The 20211-nt window shown below is 35.5% G+C and overlaps 1 protein-coding gene and 1 long non-coding RNA gene across 5 annotated transcripts in view; one reads left to right on the forward strand and one right to left on the reverse strand.

Moving 5' to 3' along the window:
• Window positions 1-169: 169 nt before the first annotated feature.
• Window positions 170-20211, reverse strand: part of LOC105287948 (protein PRY1) — a 43937-nt gene continuing 23895 nt past the window's right edge. For 2 of the 4 annotated variants that reach the window (XM_011353843.3, XM_011353842.3), the window contains exons 2-9: window positions 10086-10346; window positions 7918-7989; window positions 4568-4748; window positions 2432-2566; window positions 2099-2250; window positions 1291-1660; window positions 956-1145; window positions 170-497 (exon numbers count right to left, since the gene is read on the reverse strand). In XM_011353843.3, the coding sequence (XP_011352145.1) occupies window positions 337-497; window positions 956-1145; window positions 1291-1660; window positions 2099-2250; window positions 2432-2566; window positions 4568-4748; window positions 7918-7989; window positions 10086-10346 (1522 nt within the window). In that variant the 3' untranslated portion in view covers window positions 170-336. Of the gene's footprint in view, window positions 498-955; window positions 1146-1290; window positions 1661-2098; window positions 2251-2431; window positions 2567-4567; window positions 4749-7917; window positions 7990-10085; window positions 10347-12847; window positions 12956-20211 lie in introns of those variants that run through there. The other 2 variants (XM_011353845.3, XM_011353844.3) reach the window with 2 other exon arrangements.
• LOC105287947 lies at window positions 13121-15497 on the forward strand. Its single transcript, XR_002193990.2, has 2 exons — window positions 13121-13423; window positions 13490-15497. It is a non-coding gene; the product is annotated as an uncharacterized LOC105287947 (long non-coding RNA).

Raw genomic sequence — 20211 nt, forward strand, 5'->3', positions numbered from 1 at the left:
ATATTATTACTTATAAGAATATTATTCTCTGATTATTATATTATATCAATTTTTGTAACAAGAGAATTTCCAACAAACACATAGAGATTATTATTCAATATTTGTAAAATATAATAATCACCTATCGTTCCTGTTAAATGTCAAGGGTTCAAATAATGATAGAATCAAGTAGTTATAAATACGTGTACGTGGAATGTTTATTCTACGTGTATGCACAAGTGTCGTATATACATTACATATGTTACGCGTAACGTCGAGTATCTTCACGATATAAATACAGAGTTTAAATACACTTTTATATATTATATATCGACAGAGGAATGAGTTCGTGACCGGCTAACAGGCGTTTTTTACGGGTTTTAATACGTTCTCGGTGAATTGTCCGACTATATTACCCCTTGGATGGTAACACGCCACTATGACGCATGTACCATCCCGCTTTGCCATAGCAATGCCCATTTCGGTCGTGTTTTTCCAGACAACTTGCGTGAAGTGACCTGTGAAAAAGAAACAGAAATGAATTTGCAAATACATGCTGTAAATTATTTTGTCACAAACTTCAATTGGCTTCAATATTCCACTTTTTATGATGACTTTTTTAAATTATTAGATAAATTGGATATAATTATTGAAAATATTATAGATGCATAAATGAGTCTAAATTAATCGAAAAGCTTGAAATTTTTTCAAATGCTTTAATTGCTGTTGTCATTGGTTATTTTTATGTATATTCTATTGAAATATCCTTGGATATACATTTATCCACTCTTAAAAAAGCCGTGTTAAATCAAATCGAAATCATTGTTGGTAGAGTGTGATAATTGTGCATATAATAAATAATAGATATAAGATATTATTATTCGAAAACATTATTAATATTGAAAAATAAAATAGCGCGCGCCTGTGTTGTACTAGTAATATTAAAATATATATCGAAATATCTTTTCATACGTACATGTGTTTAGAACTTTCGGCTCGACGCCAAATTTGTGCTCTTTTCTCTCAGAATACCACTTCGAAATGACTTCACGTGCCGAGACGATCAGCTTGGGATCGGAACTCTGCATCGAATAAATATTTTCGCCGTACGGAGATGACGACTGAGGTATCAGTTTATTTGTGTTTAGCAACGTGTTTGCCCAGGCCTGCGAATAATTAAACATACATACGTTATTCTTGTTATTTTTCCTTAGTCTTCAGCCACTAGTCTAAAATACGTGTTAATGTCAAAATCGTAATGCATCAGTTGCAATGCGTTATTTCTAACAATATCATATCAATATTTCTTACTTTAGCAGCGGCTGTTAATTCCGGACTCAATCTCAAATCCGGTACACGATGTTTCCTTCTGTACTCGTTGTGAACCAATAATGCCTCTTGCTGCCACGCTTGCTCGTCTATTGCGTACTGTTGTTTCAAATCGGTAAAATGAATTCGTTTCGAAGGACTGGCATCCACGGGTGGTAGAACGTTCTCCGTAAAACTGCCTAGGAAATTTCCAGCGGGATTGTAATTGCATACAACGTAAACCTCGCCGTTTCGATTCCTAGCCATTCCTACTCCCAACTCAGTACTGTCCCTCCAAATCACCTGCGTGAAATGCCCAGTCTTCAGTGTCGTAGGTTCCTTTCCATATTGATGTTGAGCCTCTTCGGCATACCTGCAGAAAAATATTTCCGTCACATTTAAATATAAAACGATCTGCATCTAATCTTATCACTTATAAGAATATAAAATATTCTTATAAGTATATTGACATAACTCGTTACGTTATAAATACAGTTTATACAAAATTTTACAAAATATATTTACGTCACTTAGAAAAGTCAGTTATTTAAATAAGTTGCCGATAATTATTAGATACAATTAAATAGTAAACAATTTAATAGTAATTGCAGAATTAGAAAATCTTGATCTTCTTTCAATTATGCGTCCATGTTGATTTACATACATATACATTAAAAGTAAAAGCAATATCGTTAATTTTACTATTATTAAATCGCATATCGTCAGATGTGATTTAAATAGCACAATACTAACAATATAATAATTGCTTAATAATATGTAGATATATCAAGAATTGTTTTAATAGTCTTACCATTCATTTACTGGCTCTTCGCCACCAACGATAGTTTTTGGATTAGAGCTCCACATACAATAGAGATTCTCTCCATAGTCAATGTTTGCCCTGTGTTCTAGTCTACCCCTAGCTGCCAGTATATTGGCCCAGTCTTGACTTGTCTTGCACAGCTGAAAATACATGACCATTGGTACTTATCGTTTCCAGTAAATACTCTAGCAAAGATCCCTCCGTACTTCCGAGAATCTTCAAGGAGGCAGAATGCTGCATAAAAAACCGTTTCCTCAGTTCTCGGAAGTTGTTTTGCGGGATCTGCAATTTTATCGTTCTGCAAAAAGATTCGACAGTAACCTGCTTGCTGAGTCGTAATGGTGGTGCTCCGTGCCGCGATCGATAGAAATTGTGCGTGTCGAGACAGACGTTGATGAATTCCTTTGGCGGCCCTGATCTGCGCACAGACGGTTTACGCGTGTCAGTCTTTGTTATCTACAACACAGAGAGAGAACACTGTATGATGGACCAAGATTTGAGCAATGAATATTAAATTTATAAGCAGAACTTGAAATTTGCCCGCGAAAATTGTGATAATTAATAATATTCTACTTATTATATGAAAGATTTATTTTTGTATTCTTCGAGTGTCAAATGCTCGCTTGTAAATTATTCGTTAAGAACATTGAGTAGTTTTGATGTAAATATACATGACGAACTAAGACGGAACAATATAAAATCAGCAGCAGTGTTCTTGATAACTTGAACGCGGAAATGTCTATAAGATACTGACCGATAACAACGATTTCCCATCGTCTTACAGGATCATGGTCATTCTTTACACGATTTTGGGGACCATTTGCAAATTTCTGATCGTCTTTTACTTGCCAGAAAAATTTATCAGGCGTCATAAAGAATCACCATAATATGAATAACGAGGAAACTCACTTTTCAGACACACGAAATATTAAATTAGTAATCGCTGCCTGATATATGATCGAAACGCTTGAAACAGCGTTAATTCTCGCGAGAATTGAAAGTGGCTTCAGAGTTCTCAAGATCGATTCGCGATCGTCCGTTTAATTGCCTATCCCTTGCATCACGGAGGCAATGATTTGATAAATTTGAAACTAAAAAGGGAAAGCAATATTAATCGTTTAAATATAATATTTATCTCTCTCATATATCATGCCTTGAAAATTATTGATCAGATTAATTAGATTAACTGAAATCATTAATACTTAGGAGAATAGTGCTTGAAAGGAACGAAACCAGAACAAATATCTACTACCGTCGAATTAAACAGAAACAAGTTCCTTCAATTAACCGTCATTAAAGTAGATGGTAAAATAAAAACACGTTGCTTATTAAAACGTTCAGCTCGCTTTGATGAATATGCATCCGTTCGCGCCACGAATCGGCCGGCCGTTTTGCGGACAAGGCCATTAAACCCAAACGCAAAAACTTGTATGCGTACAAAGAACAAGCCGGGCGAATGGGAACGCGAAGACACGCGCTCGCGGAAAATGGAGCGGAAAAATCGATTCCGTGAGCGTATGAAGCGCAGTCTGTGGCTTCTAGCAGATTAGTCATCGTGCGAGTCGCACGATCGTGGCGCAATGATCCACCGATCGTTCACGGTGCAAACGGTCAAACATGACTCTCGAAAAAGGAGTGATCCTGAGTCATCGCGAGATGGCAATGCACCTCTCCGAGAGGTGAATCCCATGGCGTTTAGGCTCCTTTCACACTGCACGCGACGTCACGTGCGACGAGGCCGTTTGTCAAAGCTGCGCTTTCCACAATTGGGATCGGCTAATTTGCCAAGTAGGTCGAAACCAAAATGCTCCTGATATAAGAAGATTACGGCAGATTGATTGATGAGAAGCTATCGAAGAAAACGTCACGGAGATCGATTAACATGATAAAATTGAAGTAAATAAATGTAGCTCCGGATTTATGGTAGAAGCGATATATGCTCATGCAAAAAATATTGGAAATCTAATTTCCGCAGATGTATGTGATACCTATTGATTATCGAAACCTGGATGACCGATGTAATTTATTAAACGTAGACAACGCATAATCGTAACGCAATTTCTCCGTACATAAAAGAACATTTATTTATGCTGTAAATCTTGCCGTACAAAGTATAACGTCGCTGATCTAATACAGGATTTATTGCATAGCGCAAGTGGCACGATCTAGTTGCTTATTAGCGTTGCGTGCGATGTTGTTAGTTCCATCCGCGTCGTGATATTCATTTGCTTCCTTTATATGGATGCGTAACATAAACGTTTGCATCGTGCATTTACGTGAGGATATGCAGCCGCGAGAATATCTATCGCTCTGATTAAAATTACTTTTATGCACTTCCGCTTATTGTTTCAATTTCCAAACCGCTAACTCAATTCACTTCTTATTTTTGATCTTCAGAACGTAATAAATTCGTGAGAGATCAAGAGATCATAACAATATCGTGATAAATGTCATTACCTGTGAAGATGAATATCTCGCAGAATCGGGAGAGGCTGAAGATGATCTGGCGCTACTGCAGGACATGCCATCGCTTCCTAGACTTCCATGGAAACTTCCGTGCAAGGAATTCGACAATGGACCTGGCGACGCTGGCGAAGCCGTCAACGGGGACTTTGATCTAACCGAGTCTGTCCTCGACCTGGAAGTACATCGATTACATGGTACGCGAAGAAACATAGCGCTCCTTTTAACTCCAGATAACACAGCGACGCGCAGCGAACATTGAACGCTTCGAACAAGCAGAGTTTATTGAAGTTTTTCTGCGCTAGAAGCAATTTCACATGAGCGAATGTAAATCGAATTTTTATTCCAACGTGATCGCTTTAAGAGAAAAATTCCTTACTCAATCATTTTACGATTTACAGAAATTATAAAGAGAAAATATTAAAAGGGAAAAATAATAAATTGTACTCCAAGATTTATGCATCTGTATCATATTCTTATTCTATGCACCAATAAAATGACTTTAAAAATCTACTTTCTTTTTACGATAATTTTTAAAGAGGTACATTAAAAAAGTGAGATTATATCATTTTTGCAACACTTATATAATAATGTCACACGCGCAACATTGCTTTTTCATTACACTTTTACAGAAATTATTTGGGATATATAATTGACATTTGTGAATATGTAGGGCATATAAACTTCCAAATGTATTCTAATATTTTATACGTTTTGATGAAGTATATGGATGTAGACGGTATGAATAAGCTGGAAAGCCAATGAAATAATGATGTGTGCGATAATCTCGATTGTGAGATCGTCATACGAACAATTATTATAGCATGCGCAGTGAATCAAGGTGATCAAATGTGAGGGCACCTAAGAGAACACTGTGTAATTACGACGGTGTCTCTAATCTAGTTCCTCTAGAGCGTTTCACGATAGGCTGAATACTCGTTTGCTCATGTAAACGATTCATGCCAATAATTCAATTCATACAGATATCCAATTATTATAGACTCGTAACACAAATCCGCTATTGTTATGCGTAAAATTGCACGTTGACTAAATAGCAATTTGCGAAACTGTGCAATTAAGTTTGCATTAAGACGCGAATGTGGATACAGCAGGAAACCACCGCGAATTGCACTGCAATTACAAACCACTACGAAAATAAACATTAGCTCAAAGATCAGTACATTTCGAGAAGCTCCAGATTACACAGCGATTTCTACAATTCGTTTATTTTCACATGTCTATAGAGACATGTTTTGCGCTGGAAATTCGAAGATTATTTAATGCTTCTTAACGGTTTTCGAGTATTATAATTCGTAGTCTGACATTTATTTATTGATAAATATACGAACAGTACTAAACGGCAAAAATCTATTTAGAATCTAAGCTTCTTAAAATACAATTCTTGACAATGTTTTCGAGAACTTTTGTGCACAGATGAATATAAATTTTGTTTAAATAACTGTTTCTTTATATAAGAACGGAGTTAAATAAACAAAGTATATATTCATGAAAATGAATATTACATACACAACTTTAATTTTATTATTTTCTATTAAACAATATTTCGATTATTTATATTTATATGAATTAGAATATCTGTACAAATGGAAAAAACCACATTAGTCAACCAAACTATAAATTTGTTCATATTTGAGCGGTTTCAGTATTCAGTCCGAAGGCATTACGACATCAGAAAGCCAAAGGAGAGCTGAAAATTTCAGGACCTGACTGAACCCCGTTAAAGGTCACATGAAACAACGGCCTCACCGTGCGCCCATCCACTCATGCATCGTCGCATACGTCTTTACGAGCGCGTCTCATACTTCCTTCTTCCTACGAGACTCCGCGACGCGTCCACGACCACGGTCTCCCGTGAAAGAAAGATTGTCGTTTGTTATGTCGCGTCCAGACCGAGTTTCTAAGACGCCTGTCATGAGGACCCGGCCACAATAAAATATAATATATATCCCATATAATAACGGAATCTCAATGGAGCATTCTTTAGTATTGTGTATAGAGTTTTTCTCGGAAAAAATTTAAATCTCTTTTATCTCATTTCTTAGGACTTTATCTTCATAAATTATACTCGAAGGGAATCGGCAAAAGAAATCAATTTAAAGTTAAAACGAAACTCTGATTCCATTGTCTCATTGCATCTTAAATTTTTAAATCATGGAAATTAGTTCAAAATATTCAATTACTTATAGTCAGAAGATTACTACTTTATCAAGAGTATTATTTATCTTAATTTACTAGAAAAAACGTTGAAGAAAACTTCATTAAAAATAAATCATCAAGGAATTCTCAAATGAAATGAGATATGGTGAACTTGGCAATACACTACATTTCATTTCGCGTACTCCTCTCTATGATTTTTATTATGGCTTGTATTCCTCACGCTCAGGCGAGCTGCATCGGAAGAAACCGCGCCGCCCGCGTGGGCGAAATCGCATATATCGTCTACGTCGAGCAGACGACGTGTTTCTTGCCGATAAGAATTTAATCCCGACAAAACGGACCTCGCGGCGATTAATCTCCTGGTTAAACGATCCAGGCGAATTTTTTCTTGCGAACTTGCTAGCGCCCAAGCGGCGTTACGTAAGCGTAAACGTGTTCAAGTGAAACTGTCAAAAGTATGTAATTTATATGCGGATTGTAAAGATAAAATGTATTTGAAATGTACTTGTAAGGTAATATCAAGATAACATACATATATGCAATATGTATAAATGTGCCCTAATAGCAAATCTAAACGGCAAATATTATTACAAAAAAGATTTTATGCATCTTTATAATTGAACATTTTTAATTTATTCGTATCCTATGCCGCTGAAATTATTAATAGTTATCAATTATGGTATTAAAAACATTATGATCATTCGGCTACTAAATTTTCAATCAAATTATCACTTTAAATACACCTATCATTACATGAATATGTCAACGATTTGTCTGAAGAAGTGCGAGTATATTTTACAATTTCCGACAATATCATACTTTTTTAATTTATCTCGCAGTGGATGTTACCCTGCAGTTACGTATCGTGAAAGTCGGTAATTCACGGCGGTTCTTACAGAACCGTGATCTTCTCCATGACTCGTTTGAACATAAGCACGCGAACTTTCAGCTATCGCTCGGCTTTCTATGTGGCACCTACATCGTACACTAGTGAACTAGGACCACTTACCGATCCTAGTGAAGTTTCGGAAAGCATCTAAGCGACAACACCGGCAAAATGCAATCGGTGCCGTCCACGGCAAGTCTCTCTTTCGTATGCTTACTCTCGCTTCACTGGAATCGGAATTTGGCTAGACTGCAAGTCTGCGCCGCATAGGCGATTGTACCTGTCGGGCGACACTTGATCGACAAAACCGACCACCTTCTTTTTCGTTCCGTGCACGTTCAGCGACGGCATACTACAAGGGTAACGATTTATACAACAGTTAAATTGCATTCACTTCTCATAAGCAACGATAACGCGATAAGTACAACTCGAACGTAAATAGAACTTTGTAGACTTTCTTGGAGATTTCAACGCTCGCAATGGTGACAAGGAATAATGACGAAAATTCTGAAGGGAGAAACGTGTCGGAATGACAGAATAGACAAATATATGATTAGATAGATATTATGTTTAATTGTATTTTTGTATTAACTGTCAAAAATATCGCGCTTAACATGTTAGATAAATAAATATATATGTTTGTAATATTGACTTTACATAATAATTGTAATATAAAATGTTAAAAAATAAGAAGTCAAATCAAACAGATAAAGTTTAATTAAGAAGAATTATCAAAGAATAAATACATAAATACAAAAGAATTTTTGAAAAGTGTCGACTGCTCCGCTGGCACATCGCGTTATTCAATACTCAATACTCAATACTGTATTCTGTATTCTATTCTCTATATTCTAGTGAAAGTCCGAGTTCTCTTCATTCCTTACTCACTTCATTACTCACGAGAGAATATTAAAAGAAATTAACTATTCTGTGTAGATGTTATTAAATGCCATACGTTTTTTAGATATTTACAGGTTACGAGATGGAGACAAAAGAATAAGTATGATCTTTCATTTTTAGCGCGCGAGATAACTGAAAAGTTGTGGTCTGCGGTTTCTCTTGAAATATCTCTCTCCTTTTATATTATAATATTTTACATTACAGAGCGTCGCGAGCTCGCTATTTTTACATTTACTGTTGGATTATTTCTAGCCTTCTGGGGAATTCGAGTTATCTGGTGCGGTAAATTCAATTTTTCTTATTAGAAATCTCGCTGATTATCTGCAAATGAAATTTCTAAGAAGAAATAAAGAAAAGAACAGCGAACCTGAAACATCCTGTATATCCTAGGAGAAAGGGTTTGAAACACGAGACAGTTGATTTTACGACAAATAAAGTTTTGTCTACTTCGAACCGTGTAACGAGTTTCCGGTACATGTTTGTGCAAGAAGAAAACGCGCCTGCAACCACGTGCGCCAAAGAAACATATACATATATTTCGCTAACACTAATAGTATATTATGCTATAACATCAATTTGTTTTAAATACCGGATGGTGCATTTATAATCACACAACTTCAGTGATTCTCTAAAATTCATTTTCTTTTGGACATTTTTCTAAGCAGAATTTACAGTAAAATTTTGATACAAAACGCAAACTAAAGTTTTATAAATATACTTTTACTATTTATAAAATATGTAATATATAGATATTAAACATACAATTTATGTATATTATAATTCGACTATAGTCTTTGTAGTTAAAATTAATTTTGATACAACTGGAATGTCTCGTAAATATAATTTGAAAACCATTAGTTTAATTTAGTTTAATTTTTAGCTTAATTTTTAAATCTGTTTTAGTGTTTTATGATTCTAATACAATAAATTACTTATTCTATAAGTGGTACACTCGTCCCGCTATACTACGTGGAACAATTTGCACAACAATTATATTAATTTATTTCTCTGCTTGAACATGCTTTTTATCAAAGAGGTAAATAAGTATAATAACAATCAGGATAATTGCAGTTAAGAAACAAATAACTGATCATTACCATCCAAATCGCTACATGCCGATATAAAATTATGTAAATCCAGACTTTGATTATCACAAAACACATATTTTTATATTATTTGTTCATTATGCTAGTAAATCATGCAGCTGTAATCTAGCCAAAAACAATGTCAAAAAGCTATTTTACTTTTGTTTTTGTTTAAATATGTTTATTATCAGTACTTTCATAATCATATTTTAAAAGCATTGAAATTGTATAAATAGAAGTAATATATTTTAAAATGTTTTCAAATATTTTCAACAAATATTAGTTAATCTAATCTAAATTTTATTGCACCACACATTAATCTAATCCAAATTTGACGCAAATTTATATCGTACGTGATTAATAAAACCCATAACAATCTTATAATTAATACAATATCAAACAGAGAGAAAAAGCGTACCACTTTATAATCATAGTAACATTCAATTTTCAATAAATGTCAAACCTGTTTGATTTTGGGGTAACAATGTCCCTCGTTTCGGAAGTATACTTCCTTTCAGCTCGGCCACCACTGAAGAGTTCGACGGTTTCCCTGGTAACAGTTTCCAGAAGAGGTTCACCGCCCCGTCTTCCCTTGCTGAAAGTCCTTTGATCTGTTTTACGCACCATGACCACCCTCGACAAGGGTTGATTGAACTCGTGCCCGTGCATGGTCGGAGGGATCATAGCTAGCGATTGCGAAAGAGGACCTCCGATTCGCGGAGACCTGGAACATAATTCATCATTATAATAATTAACGTCGCATGTATGGCACATTATTTAAAAAATACAGGCAATTTGAAAGCATTGCTATTCTACATATCATAATTCTACTTTCGTATAACTATAATTGTTGTTAGCACAATTTTAGTTAGCAAGAGAGACATCTGTTATAGAAATTCATTTAATAAGCTCATGATTATTATATATCTAACTAATTTATATCTTCTATATCGTTGATTCTATAACAGATATAAAAATATATAATTTATCACAAGCGAGCAATTATGATATATTAGAACATCACATAACATTACAAAATATATTTGAGTAAAAGAAAATATTTATAAAATATTTAGTCTGTACAAGCAGTATCGTTCATAAAATTTACAAATATCTTTGACATCATCATCGATTCATCATGATATTATCTTCATTTCTTGAGCGCTGTTATTTGAATGTTCGATAGCTGTGATTTCTCATTTACTGCACTATGTGCTTTTCGGAGCACAGGTGCATCATCAGTCGCAAAACAGCGTGCATTATAAGCAGCTTACTAAGCAAGGAGAGCGATAAATTGTCACTATCCCGTTTCTTCTTCGTGATCAGTGGTCACAACATCGAACCGGTTCTCAGCGATACATGAAGTTAACGCCAGTCTCTGGTGAATTTAATTATTACTACCGTCTCTTCGAACGCTTCTGAACTTTCTTACGCATGTAAATCAGTACCTCATTTCCGCTGCAGGTTGACGCGTGTCACGAAAGGTTAACACTTTATATCCGGAGGGCAATAGTAATGCTGAGGACTTTAAACCATTTACGAACGATACGTTACAATTATTCTATTTTGTGTAATAATAACACTTGTGCACTTTTCTTTTATGATAAAAATAATAACATGCCTCAAAATGCATGTCTACAATTCAGAATATTTAAAAGCCTATTTCTTCCAATATTAAGAAAATCATAGACGAATCCCATACTTTTTGATAATTTCTGAACGAAATACTCATGTAACGCAATAACATTATCACATTAAAGGTGTCAATAGATTCTGCAGAGCATGACCCGAACGCTTTCTGTAACTAGAACGGAATAACTGGAACGAAATTCTCTTTCGACGTAAATCGTCGTTCGCGTGCGAAACTCTGAATTAGCCGGACGATTAAGTAGCAGTATGCATGCTAAAATCAGGCGCGACGACTAAAGTCAGATCTCCCTCATTACATCTAAAACTCTCTTGTTAACCCGCTCTTAACCCGTTTTTCTGTAACGTTGCAAATGAGTTTTCCTCATGGGATATAATTAAATCGTTATTTTAAAAATAATGTGTTGCTACACTTTTTCCGCTCCGAGGTACTTGTAAATGAGCTTTCTAGAAATTATTATTCCGGTACAGTTGCTTCATACTTTTGACACTGGAAATGTTGTATATTCCGGAATTGCAGAAAAGTCGCTTTGTATACTACCGCTGTTAAAAACCTTGAATTAGATGCCAGTTTCTCCGCGGGAACGTTTTCTGTACCATCAGGAGTAATTCGTTCCCAGATAGCACATTGCTCGTAAAATCGGCGAGAACTTTAGAATGAATACAAAGAAAAGTCGACAAAGGGAGAGAGAATATTTCGATGAATAGAGCTATTTGCGAGTTTTAACGAGGATACGCGGAATTTGAAACTAGATCGAAGAAACTAGAAAACAACGGATGAGAAGCGAAAGTTTAGTTTCATCAACGATACTGCTAGAATGAATTACGTATCTTTTTATTACTTTATTATTTATTGTTAGGAATATTTTTCTGCTAATTTTTATACGTTAATAAAGTTTTCGTACCAACTGATATAAGAAAAATAGTTAAATAAAGATATCGAAAGATATTTTTCTAATGCAGAACAAAATTTCGTCCATATTCAAAAATGTTTTTCTCAAAAAAAAAGTTCTTCAGTTTTCTTCTTTATCCATACTATTTCAATTAAATATTTCATTGAAATCGATATTAACAGTAAAATTTTCGTACCAATTCGCAATACAAATAGTAAATCTAATTATGAAATTACAAAATACAATATTTTCATAAGTTTATAGATCGTCGTCGAGTTTTTTTTACGAAGAAAGTCGATGACTTCCAACGGATAATGTGCATTATGTTAATATAAGTCTGGCGCGCACAATTAGGCTTCTTGTTCGATGCACTTTCACGACGACCACTCGCGCGGTCATTTCGGAACAAGGTGCTTCTTGCAGTTTCGTTTTTCGCGCACGAATTCGTAACTGATTCTCACAGAGATAAACATTTCATTTCTCGAGATTCACGTTAGTTACATCAATCATTTGTCTCACTTTTCCACTCAGAAGTCAAACAATGTATGTGACGAAACTTTTTTCAAAACCCATAACAAACTTACGCGCAACATGTCATCTCACGAACACTTGCCTTCGCCATGTAATAACTCTTCAGTTTCGCCGAATATCTCTTAAAAAAACAAAAACGACAATGGTGACTTACGGTGAAGATAGTTTAACTGACAGAAATGTCAGCGTTTCGAGCAAACGCTACGTTTTCGGTGAGACATAGCGTTTTCTCCCGCGGCGTTGGAGCTCCAGCTACACTCGATGTAAGCCGCACGACAGAACGAACAAAACTGGCACGAGTCGACCACGAAAGAGAGAGAGACGGTTCCTCTCCCGGAGAGGAAAGGTGGCCAATTAGCCGTTACTCGGCGCACATGCCTCAACCAAGTATCCGGCGCAGCTGCAGCTGCATCGCGTCGCTGCACCGCCGATGCACTGGCCGCGCGCTTCGACGGAGTCGCGCTCGTGAGCGCGCACGACTCTCTTCGCGGCTCTTCCTCGACGAGCCGCACGAGCTGCAATTCGGCTGCTCCTCGACGGAAATCATTAACGGCATACGGAGAATTGCCGTTAATGTCAGATACGATCGTGTCTAGCACCGCGAATCACTTTCATCACCTCATAATTTCTGAAAAGCGTGAAGCATCGTTCCCCAGCTGCGTCCTCGCAGATTTTCCGAGAACTCTTGTAAATCTCTCGCTGTGGTTTTACTCGATGGTACCAAGTGCAGGTATTGAGCACTTCGATCTGCGAAGAGACTTGACATAACTTACTCTGCAAGTTCGTTTACTTTAAGATTACAGAGAAAAGTGTGGCGAAGAAGAAGAAGGCCGCGAAGTAGCAGAAGAAAAAAATTATGCTTTCGTGCACGATGCGTCCAGGTTTCTTCCGCTTTCGCGACAAAGCGTGCTACTGTGCACCTCGCGGAAAGCAGCAACGTAATAATTCGAGAACGGAGACGTACGGCCGAGCATGTACCGCTATTCTCTGGCTGACCGGAATCACTGCTCTGGAACAGGCACGGTATCGTCTCTTGGCTCGAGAGTGGAAGCACGTTGATCTCCAGCGTGTGTAACGCACTCGAGTAATGGTAATGTGGCGAGTCGCAGCTCCAGTATGGCTTTCAATTGTTATAATTCACTCTCCTTAGAGGGATCGAACAGTTAAATTAATGCAATTAAGTAAAAGAACTACTGCATGTTTAAAGAAACATGCCGTTTTTATATATATTATATAGCGACTTTAATATATATTATTTCGTTACATGCTTTCGAAAGGATAAAATCTGGACTTTGCATTGCAACGCTGTTCTACACTCGATTTTAAGTTGCTTACCTTTGAGATTCCTTTCTAAACGTCGTTACTAGGTGCAAAAATATTAGGTCATTAACTAAGCAATCCAGATCGTATCTTGATGGCGATACAAATATTCTAACAACGTTTGCAGAATTCTGTTTTTTATTTTTTAAAGGCGTAGCTGCCTATTCTGTTATAAAATTAATATACAACAAGTTATGTTATGCATGTCATATATTAAGTTCACTCGCTATTTAGAGCCGGATTACTTAGTTAATGAACTAATAATTGCGATTTTTGCTATTAGCAAAATAGAATAGTGGAAACTGCACAATTATTTTTTACATCAATTAAAAAATTTTTTGCACCAATTTAGTAAATCTCCCCAATTTAAATATGAATATTTTTTCCTGTCGATATGCGATCTTGCTTTATCTTATGCTATCTCCGATATCAGCGCACGCATGATTCTCACGTACGAATATTGTAACATCAGCGAAAGCGGTATTGCGCATTCTTTCCTGTGACGATCGTTATCTGATCGATTTATCGGGGAACTTAATTTATAATAACGGCACGTGCCGGCCACACTCGCATAACATATGTGAAACACATAATAACTCGAACGAGTAGAATATCGGGGTGACCAATTAACACGAGGAAGAACCAAACTCTTCCGATAATGAGAGGAGAGACTGCCTATTCACGGGCTACTTTCATTTATACCAGAAGAACGGCCATTTTTTTACCGACTTCTCTGTTGGGAAAGAAACTATTGCGCCGATCTCAATAATAGTTCCGAACGATCGATCTATTATAATTATGCCAGCATCGTCCAGACTTATTCTAGTTACGTCATCAATTGCGTCCTTCGATCAAATTGTTATTCCTCGATGCACGTAATTAATTTTCCAGCAACCTTCAAAGTGTACAATGTATTGTCTTCGTCTTTGATCACGTAATAAGAAAATTGTCTTGAACTTTATAGCATTTATATTTTTCATCAAGGAAAACCTAGCCTTAGTATTGATTTACTTTGAAGTAGTAAATGTCTGATTTAACAATAAGAGGAAGATTGTGGCAAGCATCGTATTAAGATCTATCTACTAAAGTTTACACAAAAAGTTTACATAGGAATCTTAATTCTCTTTGATAAAAAGATTCTTATTCTCGTGTTACTTTGTTATTATATTATGAAGAATTTTTAATTCTTTAAATAAGATTATATTGTAAATCACGTATTATTCTTTACTATACGTAATACATGATTAAACAATATATTCTATGATTATACATAATACAGAGAACTATGTTTCTAGATATCCAATTTGATGACGATAATGCCCTTAGATATTATATTATAGATTAATATCGACTTGTTAATTAATGAAAGCAGTGACGAACTACTTTCTGGATTTCGCGAAAACAAATACAATGAATCGCGTGTTTGCTCATATTTATTCGTTTCCACAATAAGGAACAACTGGAATAATAAAGAAAGTCAAGCAGTCGGGGAATTAGAGTGATACATCTCAGATCAAGGTCTGTTAATTAGAACAAAAAATTCTTAAAAACACAGAAATGTTCTCATTAAACATGCAGTTTAAACGCACAACTGTTTCAATTTAATTTCAATTTAAGTTTTTATTTAAACTTAATGGTAATTATAAATCTCGGTAAATATGATAATGCAAAATTTCTCTCAACACGTGTTCTCTTTCTGTATTAAATTACAACTTTATCTTTATGCGTGCAAATCCAGATATCCTCGGAAGCGTTCAAGGGTTGATAAAGCGAACATTGCATAATTCAATGACGGTGTGCACGAAACGGAATATCGGCATTCGTTCAAGGCCGAGTCAGGTTGATCGCCGACCATACACGGCACTGCAATCTGCATCGCAATGTCGTCGGTTGTCAGTCGAAACGCGGAACACGAACAAAATTGTGTAATAACCGTCTCATTTGGTGGCCGCGGTGCGTAATAAAGCACACTGATTACGTAAAATCGCTCCGTGAAACGGCTCATGAAAGGAAAAACCAGTTTAAACTCTTATCAGCGTAACTAAATCCATACAAAGCGGCGGAACAAAGCCATGCCGCGATTTACAAAATCGTCTGTTGAATCTCTCCTAATTACTTGGAAAGTAGATCATTGTGTCGATTTGGAAAAGTTTTTAATGATTCCACGTAATTTCTGCAAGCGTCAATATGTTTTAACTCGAGCCTCGCGTGATCGACATTTTATGTACATACACGTTACCAATAAACAAACGCCTTTTCCTTTTACTTACGAATTCTTGAACTCAAAATTATTTTTCTGCAAATTTAATAGAAAAATATTAGTCATAATATTTTACTCTTTGCTGGTAAATATTGGGTCATTAAGTATGAAACTTTACAAATAGAACATAAACTTTTGCATTTTTTGGCACATGGACATGATTTATTTTCAATCGAAGTATGCGCCCATGTTATCTACACACTTCTGCCATTTTAGTGGTAGTTGGTCTATGCCTCTACTATAGAAGCCAGGAGTACGGGAATCGATGAAGTCGCGGAGGGCTGTTTCGACTGCCTGTTGAGAATTGAAGAATTTTCCCACCAACAAGTTATCCAAATTCCGGAAGAAGTGATAGTCGGTAGGTGATAAATCTGGTGAATATGGTGAATGACGGAGAGTTTCCAATTCCAACTCCTGTAGCTTTGCCACGGTCAGTCGTGCAGTGTGCGGTCGAGCATTATCATGCAACAGGATTGGCATTGACCGATTGACCAATTTCGGTTGTTTAATAGCAAGTTGTTGCATCATTTCGTCCAGTTGCTTGCAATATACTTCAGCCGTTATCGATGTACTAGGTTTCATAAAGTTGTAGTAGATAACACCTGACCTGGACCACCAAACAGTCACCATAAGCTTCTTCTGTGTAATGTTGGGTTTCGCGTGATGTCTCGGTGGTTCATCAGCGTTCAACCACTGATGTGAGCGTTTACGATTGTCGTAGAGTATCCACTTTTCATCGCAGGTCACAATTCGATTCAAAAAGATTCATTTTTGTGACGGGAAAGCAAAGAAAGGGAAGCCTCTAGACGTTGCGCCTGCTGCGCATCGGTCAATTCGTGCGGGACCCATTTGTCCAATTTCTTTATCTTACCAATTGCAGCTAAATGAACCAATATGGTAGGTATGGAAACATTGAATATCGATGCCAATTCACGTGTACTTTGAGATGGATCGGACTCTACTACGGCTCTCAAGTGATCATTATCCACCTTCGTCTTTGGTCTTCCACGTGGCTCATTAGCGAGGCTGAAATCTCCATCTCTGAAGTTTTTGAACCAATTGCTCACCGTTGCTTTAGTAGTTGAACCTTCACCAAATACAGCGTTGATATTACGAGCTGTCTCCGACACTGTGGTTCCACGGCGGAACTCATATTCATAAATCACACGAATTTTGGACTTTTCCATAGTTCTATAAAAAAGAATCCACCAATAAAACTAATGAAGATATTTGAATAAACAAATATGACATTTGAAGAGCGAACATACATCTATCACACTAACCTAACCTGATACTGACGTCTGGCGCCAAATTTGAGATAACAAATGTTAAAGATGGCGCTTTTACATTTATAAAGTTTCATACTTAATGACCCAATTATTTAATTAAGAATTATGTTAAATATTTTAGATATTTTAAATTAAAATAACGTTTATTGAAGCATATATTATCAAGAAATTAATAAAATTATGAATATATAATCCATATAAAACACGATTGCAATAAATTATTAAAAATTTGTTCTACTTCGTGAAAAGACAAACATGATCTGTTATCCATGACACATTGTACATATCTTTACACATAGCGCAGACGTTGTATGCACAAGGACGACACGATCAAGATCATCGCGATTAGCTTCCGGTGTGATCATTATGAATACATAGTAATTCGATCTGCATTGTTGCGACACGAAAGGTGCGATTCTCGCGTCTGAAAACTCCAGGACATATGAAAGATGTCACCACATAATAAAAACGCACGTATCATTACGTAATTGTCGATACACGAAACGGCCTTGGCGAAAAAGACAGAATAATTATCTTAATCACCTTATAGCCGAGTTTGTTCAATCGGGACTAATTTGTTGTGACTTGCTATCTCGAAAAGTTAATTAAACGCTCTGGGAGAATTAATTAAATTTTCAACGCAACAGCAAAGTGATATCGACCCGAATTAAACCCGAGAATGATGCACAAAGTTTTGGTACGCTGTTTAAACAATGTCTGCAAGATCAGTTAATAGCACTCATCGCCATCATATTAATCTATTCTTGTCGTAAATTTATTTCAATTAAATCTACTTGACGAACGTTAATTTCCTGTACGGGTATTAAGCCTCGTTCCGCATATGCTCGATGTATATCGCACCGAGGAAAGTAATTTGCACGCCATCGGAAAGCGTACAAATCTTACATAAGCAGCTTATTTCGGAAGTGGCGTAAATTGAGTTCTGAGAATCCGGTTAAAGAAAAATCAATTCTATCGAGCAACAGTTCGGAATGATCGCGACATAGAATAGAAATTGTCGTTTTTGCGAACGTTTCGTAACAACGCCTTCCTCGGACAACATTAGCAGAACAATTAACACGAACTTGCGAATGCGAACGTACTATCAGGGAGCTGACATTTCTTGTACGACCTCGAACCTCGAGCTTCCTCGATCCTACATTGAAATTTCTCTTTGATCTAACTTTACAAGCGACCGTGCAAATGGGCTACTGACGCAACCAGGAACGCGCCATCAACCCAACGTAATGGCCGATAATTAGTCAGTGGTTTGCGCAACAGCTATTGTCGGCTAATATATACCGGCGAACGGTCTGAAGATACGCTTCGCGAACTTCTGATTTTGCGAGAGACATCATTTCGGAACTTCTAATATCTATATAATTAAATATATAAAAACAAGAGATAACTTATAATTTTTTTAGTTCTTTTCTTCGAAAATCACTGTAAAAGTGAATAAAAGAATTTAAAAATATTATAAACCAGAACAATCGTTTATAAATATTGAGTTTATGAATACATATTGATGTATTGGCTTTATGCTTTTTATAATTATTTTAGCATCCTTGTGTTAATATAATTAATATAATTAATAATTATACATGTGGATATCAAAATTATTTTTATGTAAGCAAGATATCGCGTTATTGTCAATATAACTTCTACACGTTCATCTTTAAAGTTCTGCTTTTTGACAAGTATAAGCAGGTGTATAGACAATTGCAGAAAACTTGGATCAATATTCAGCATTATTCACACTGATGACTATTAGGCAATTATATTCAGCAAAAAGATAGTGTCATGGATATTAAAAATAAAAATTACTAATAATGGAATTTTCTCGGTGACTTCACTGCAAATAGACTTTCCGTTTAACATACTAATCATCAGACATAACATTTATAAGTATCTTTTTCGGATTTATAAAAAAAATTCAGATATAAAGAATTATTAAATAATTCTCTGTATTTATAATATTTTAACGTACATATTTTAATATAAATTGCATTAAATAACATTATTTTTAAATGATTTTGTTTACTCGATTTTCAAGTTTCGGATCCAAGTTTAATTTAAGAGAGATAAAAGAAAGATGTTTGTAGTATTATAATATATAGAATTAAATATGTATAATCTGATGTTTAATACGAAGAAAAGAAATCTTCCTCTTTATATATTACGGGAAATATTAATAATTTTAATAACTTTGAAAAGGTGACTTTGAAGACCAAGATTACGTTCATTCTTTAAAATCATCTTAATATATGGTCTTGTTTTTGATGAGTCATATATATACACATATATAACGACGTTAACTAACAGAACGCTCCAAAGATTTAATACCTTGTCACCTTGACATGTCATATGTTCACCTGATTAAAGTTTAAGCAAGATAAGACTCATTAAATCTTACAAAGTAATGTGTTTGCAAAAAAGTGTGTTCCAGTCAAGTATTAAGACAAATGTGAATTCTAAAATGCATTCTTGCAAATTTTACCACTTTTGTAATAAAAAATAAATATGTACCTAATTATTCTTTCTAATGTATATTATTTTGCAACTGATTCAAGTTTGCGATTTTATATAAATATATTTACTCAATATACAAGTGAAAGTTAACATTAAATTTTTAATTAGATAATGTCAATG

The sequence above is a fragment of the Ooceraea biroi genome, chromosome 2 (assembly GCF_003672135.1).
Source record: "Ooceraea biroi isolate clonal line C1 chromosome 2, Obir_v5.4, whole genome shotgun sequence".
NCBI classification, from domain to species: domain Eukaryota; kingdom Metazoa; phylum Arthropoda; class Insecta; order Hymenoptera; family Formicidae; genus Ooceraea; species Ooceraea biroi.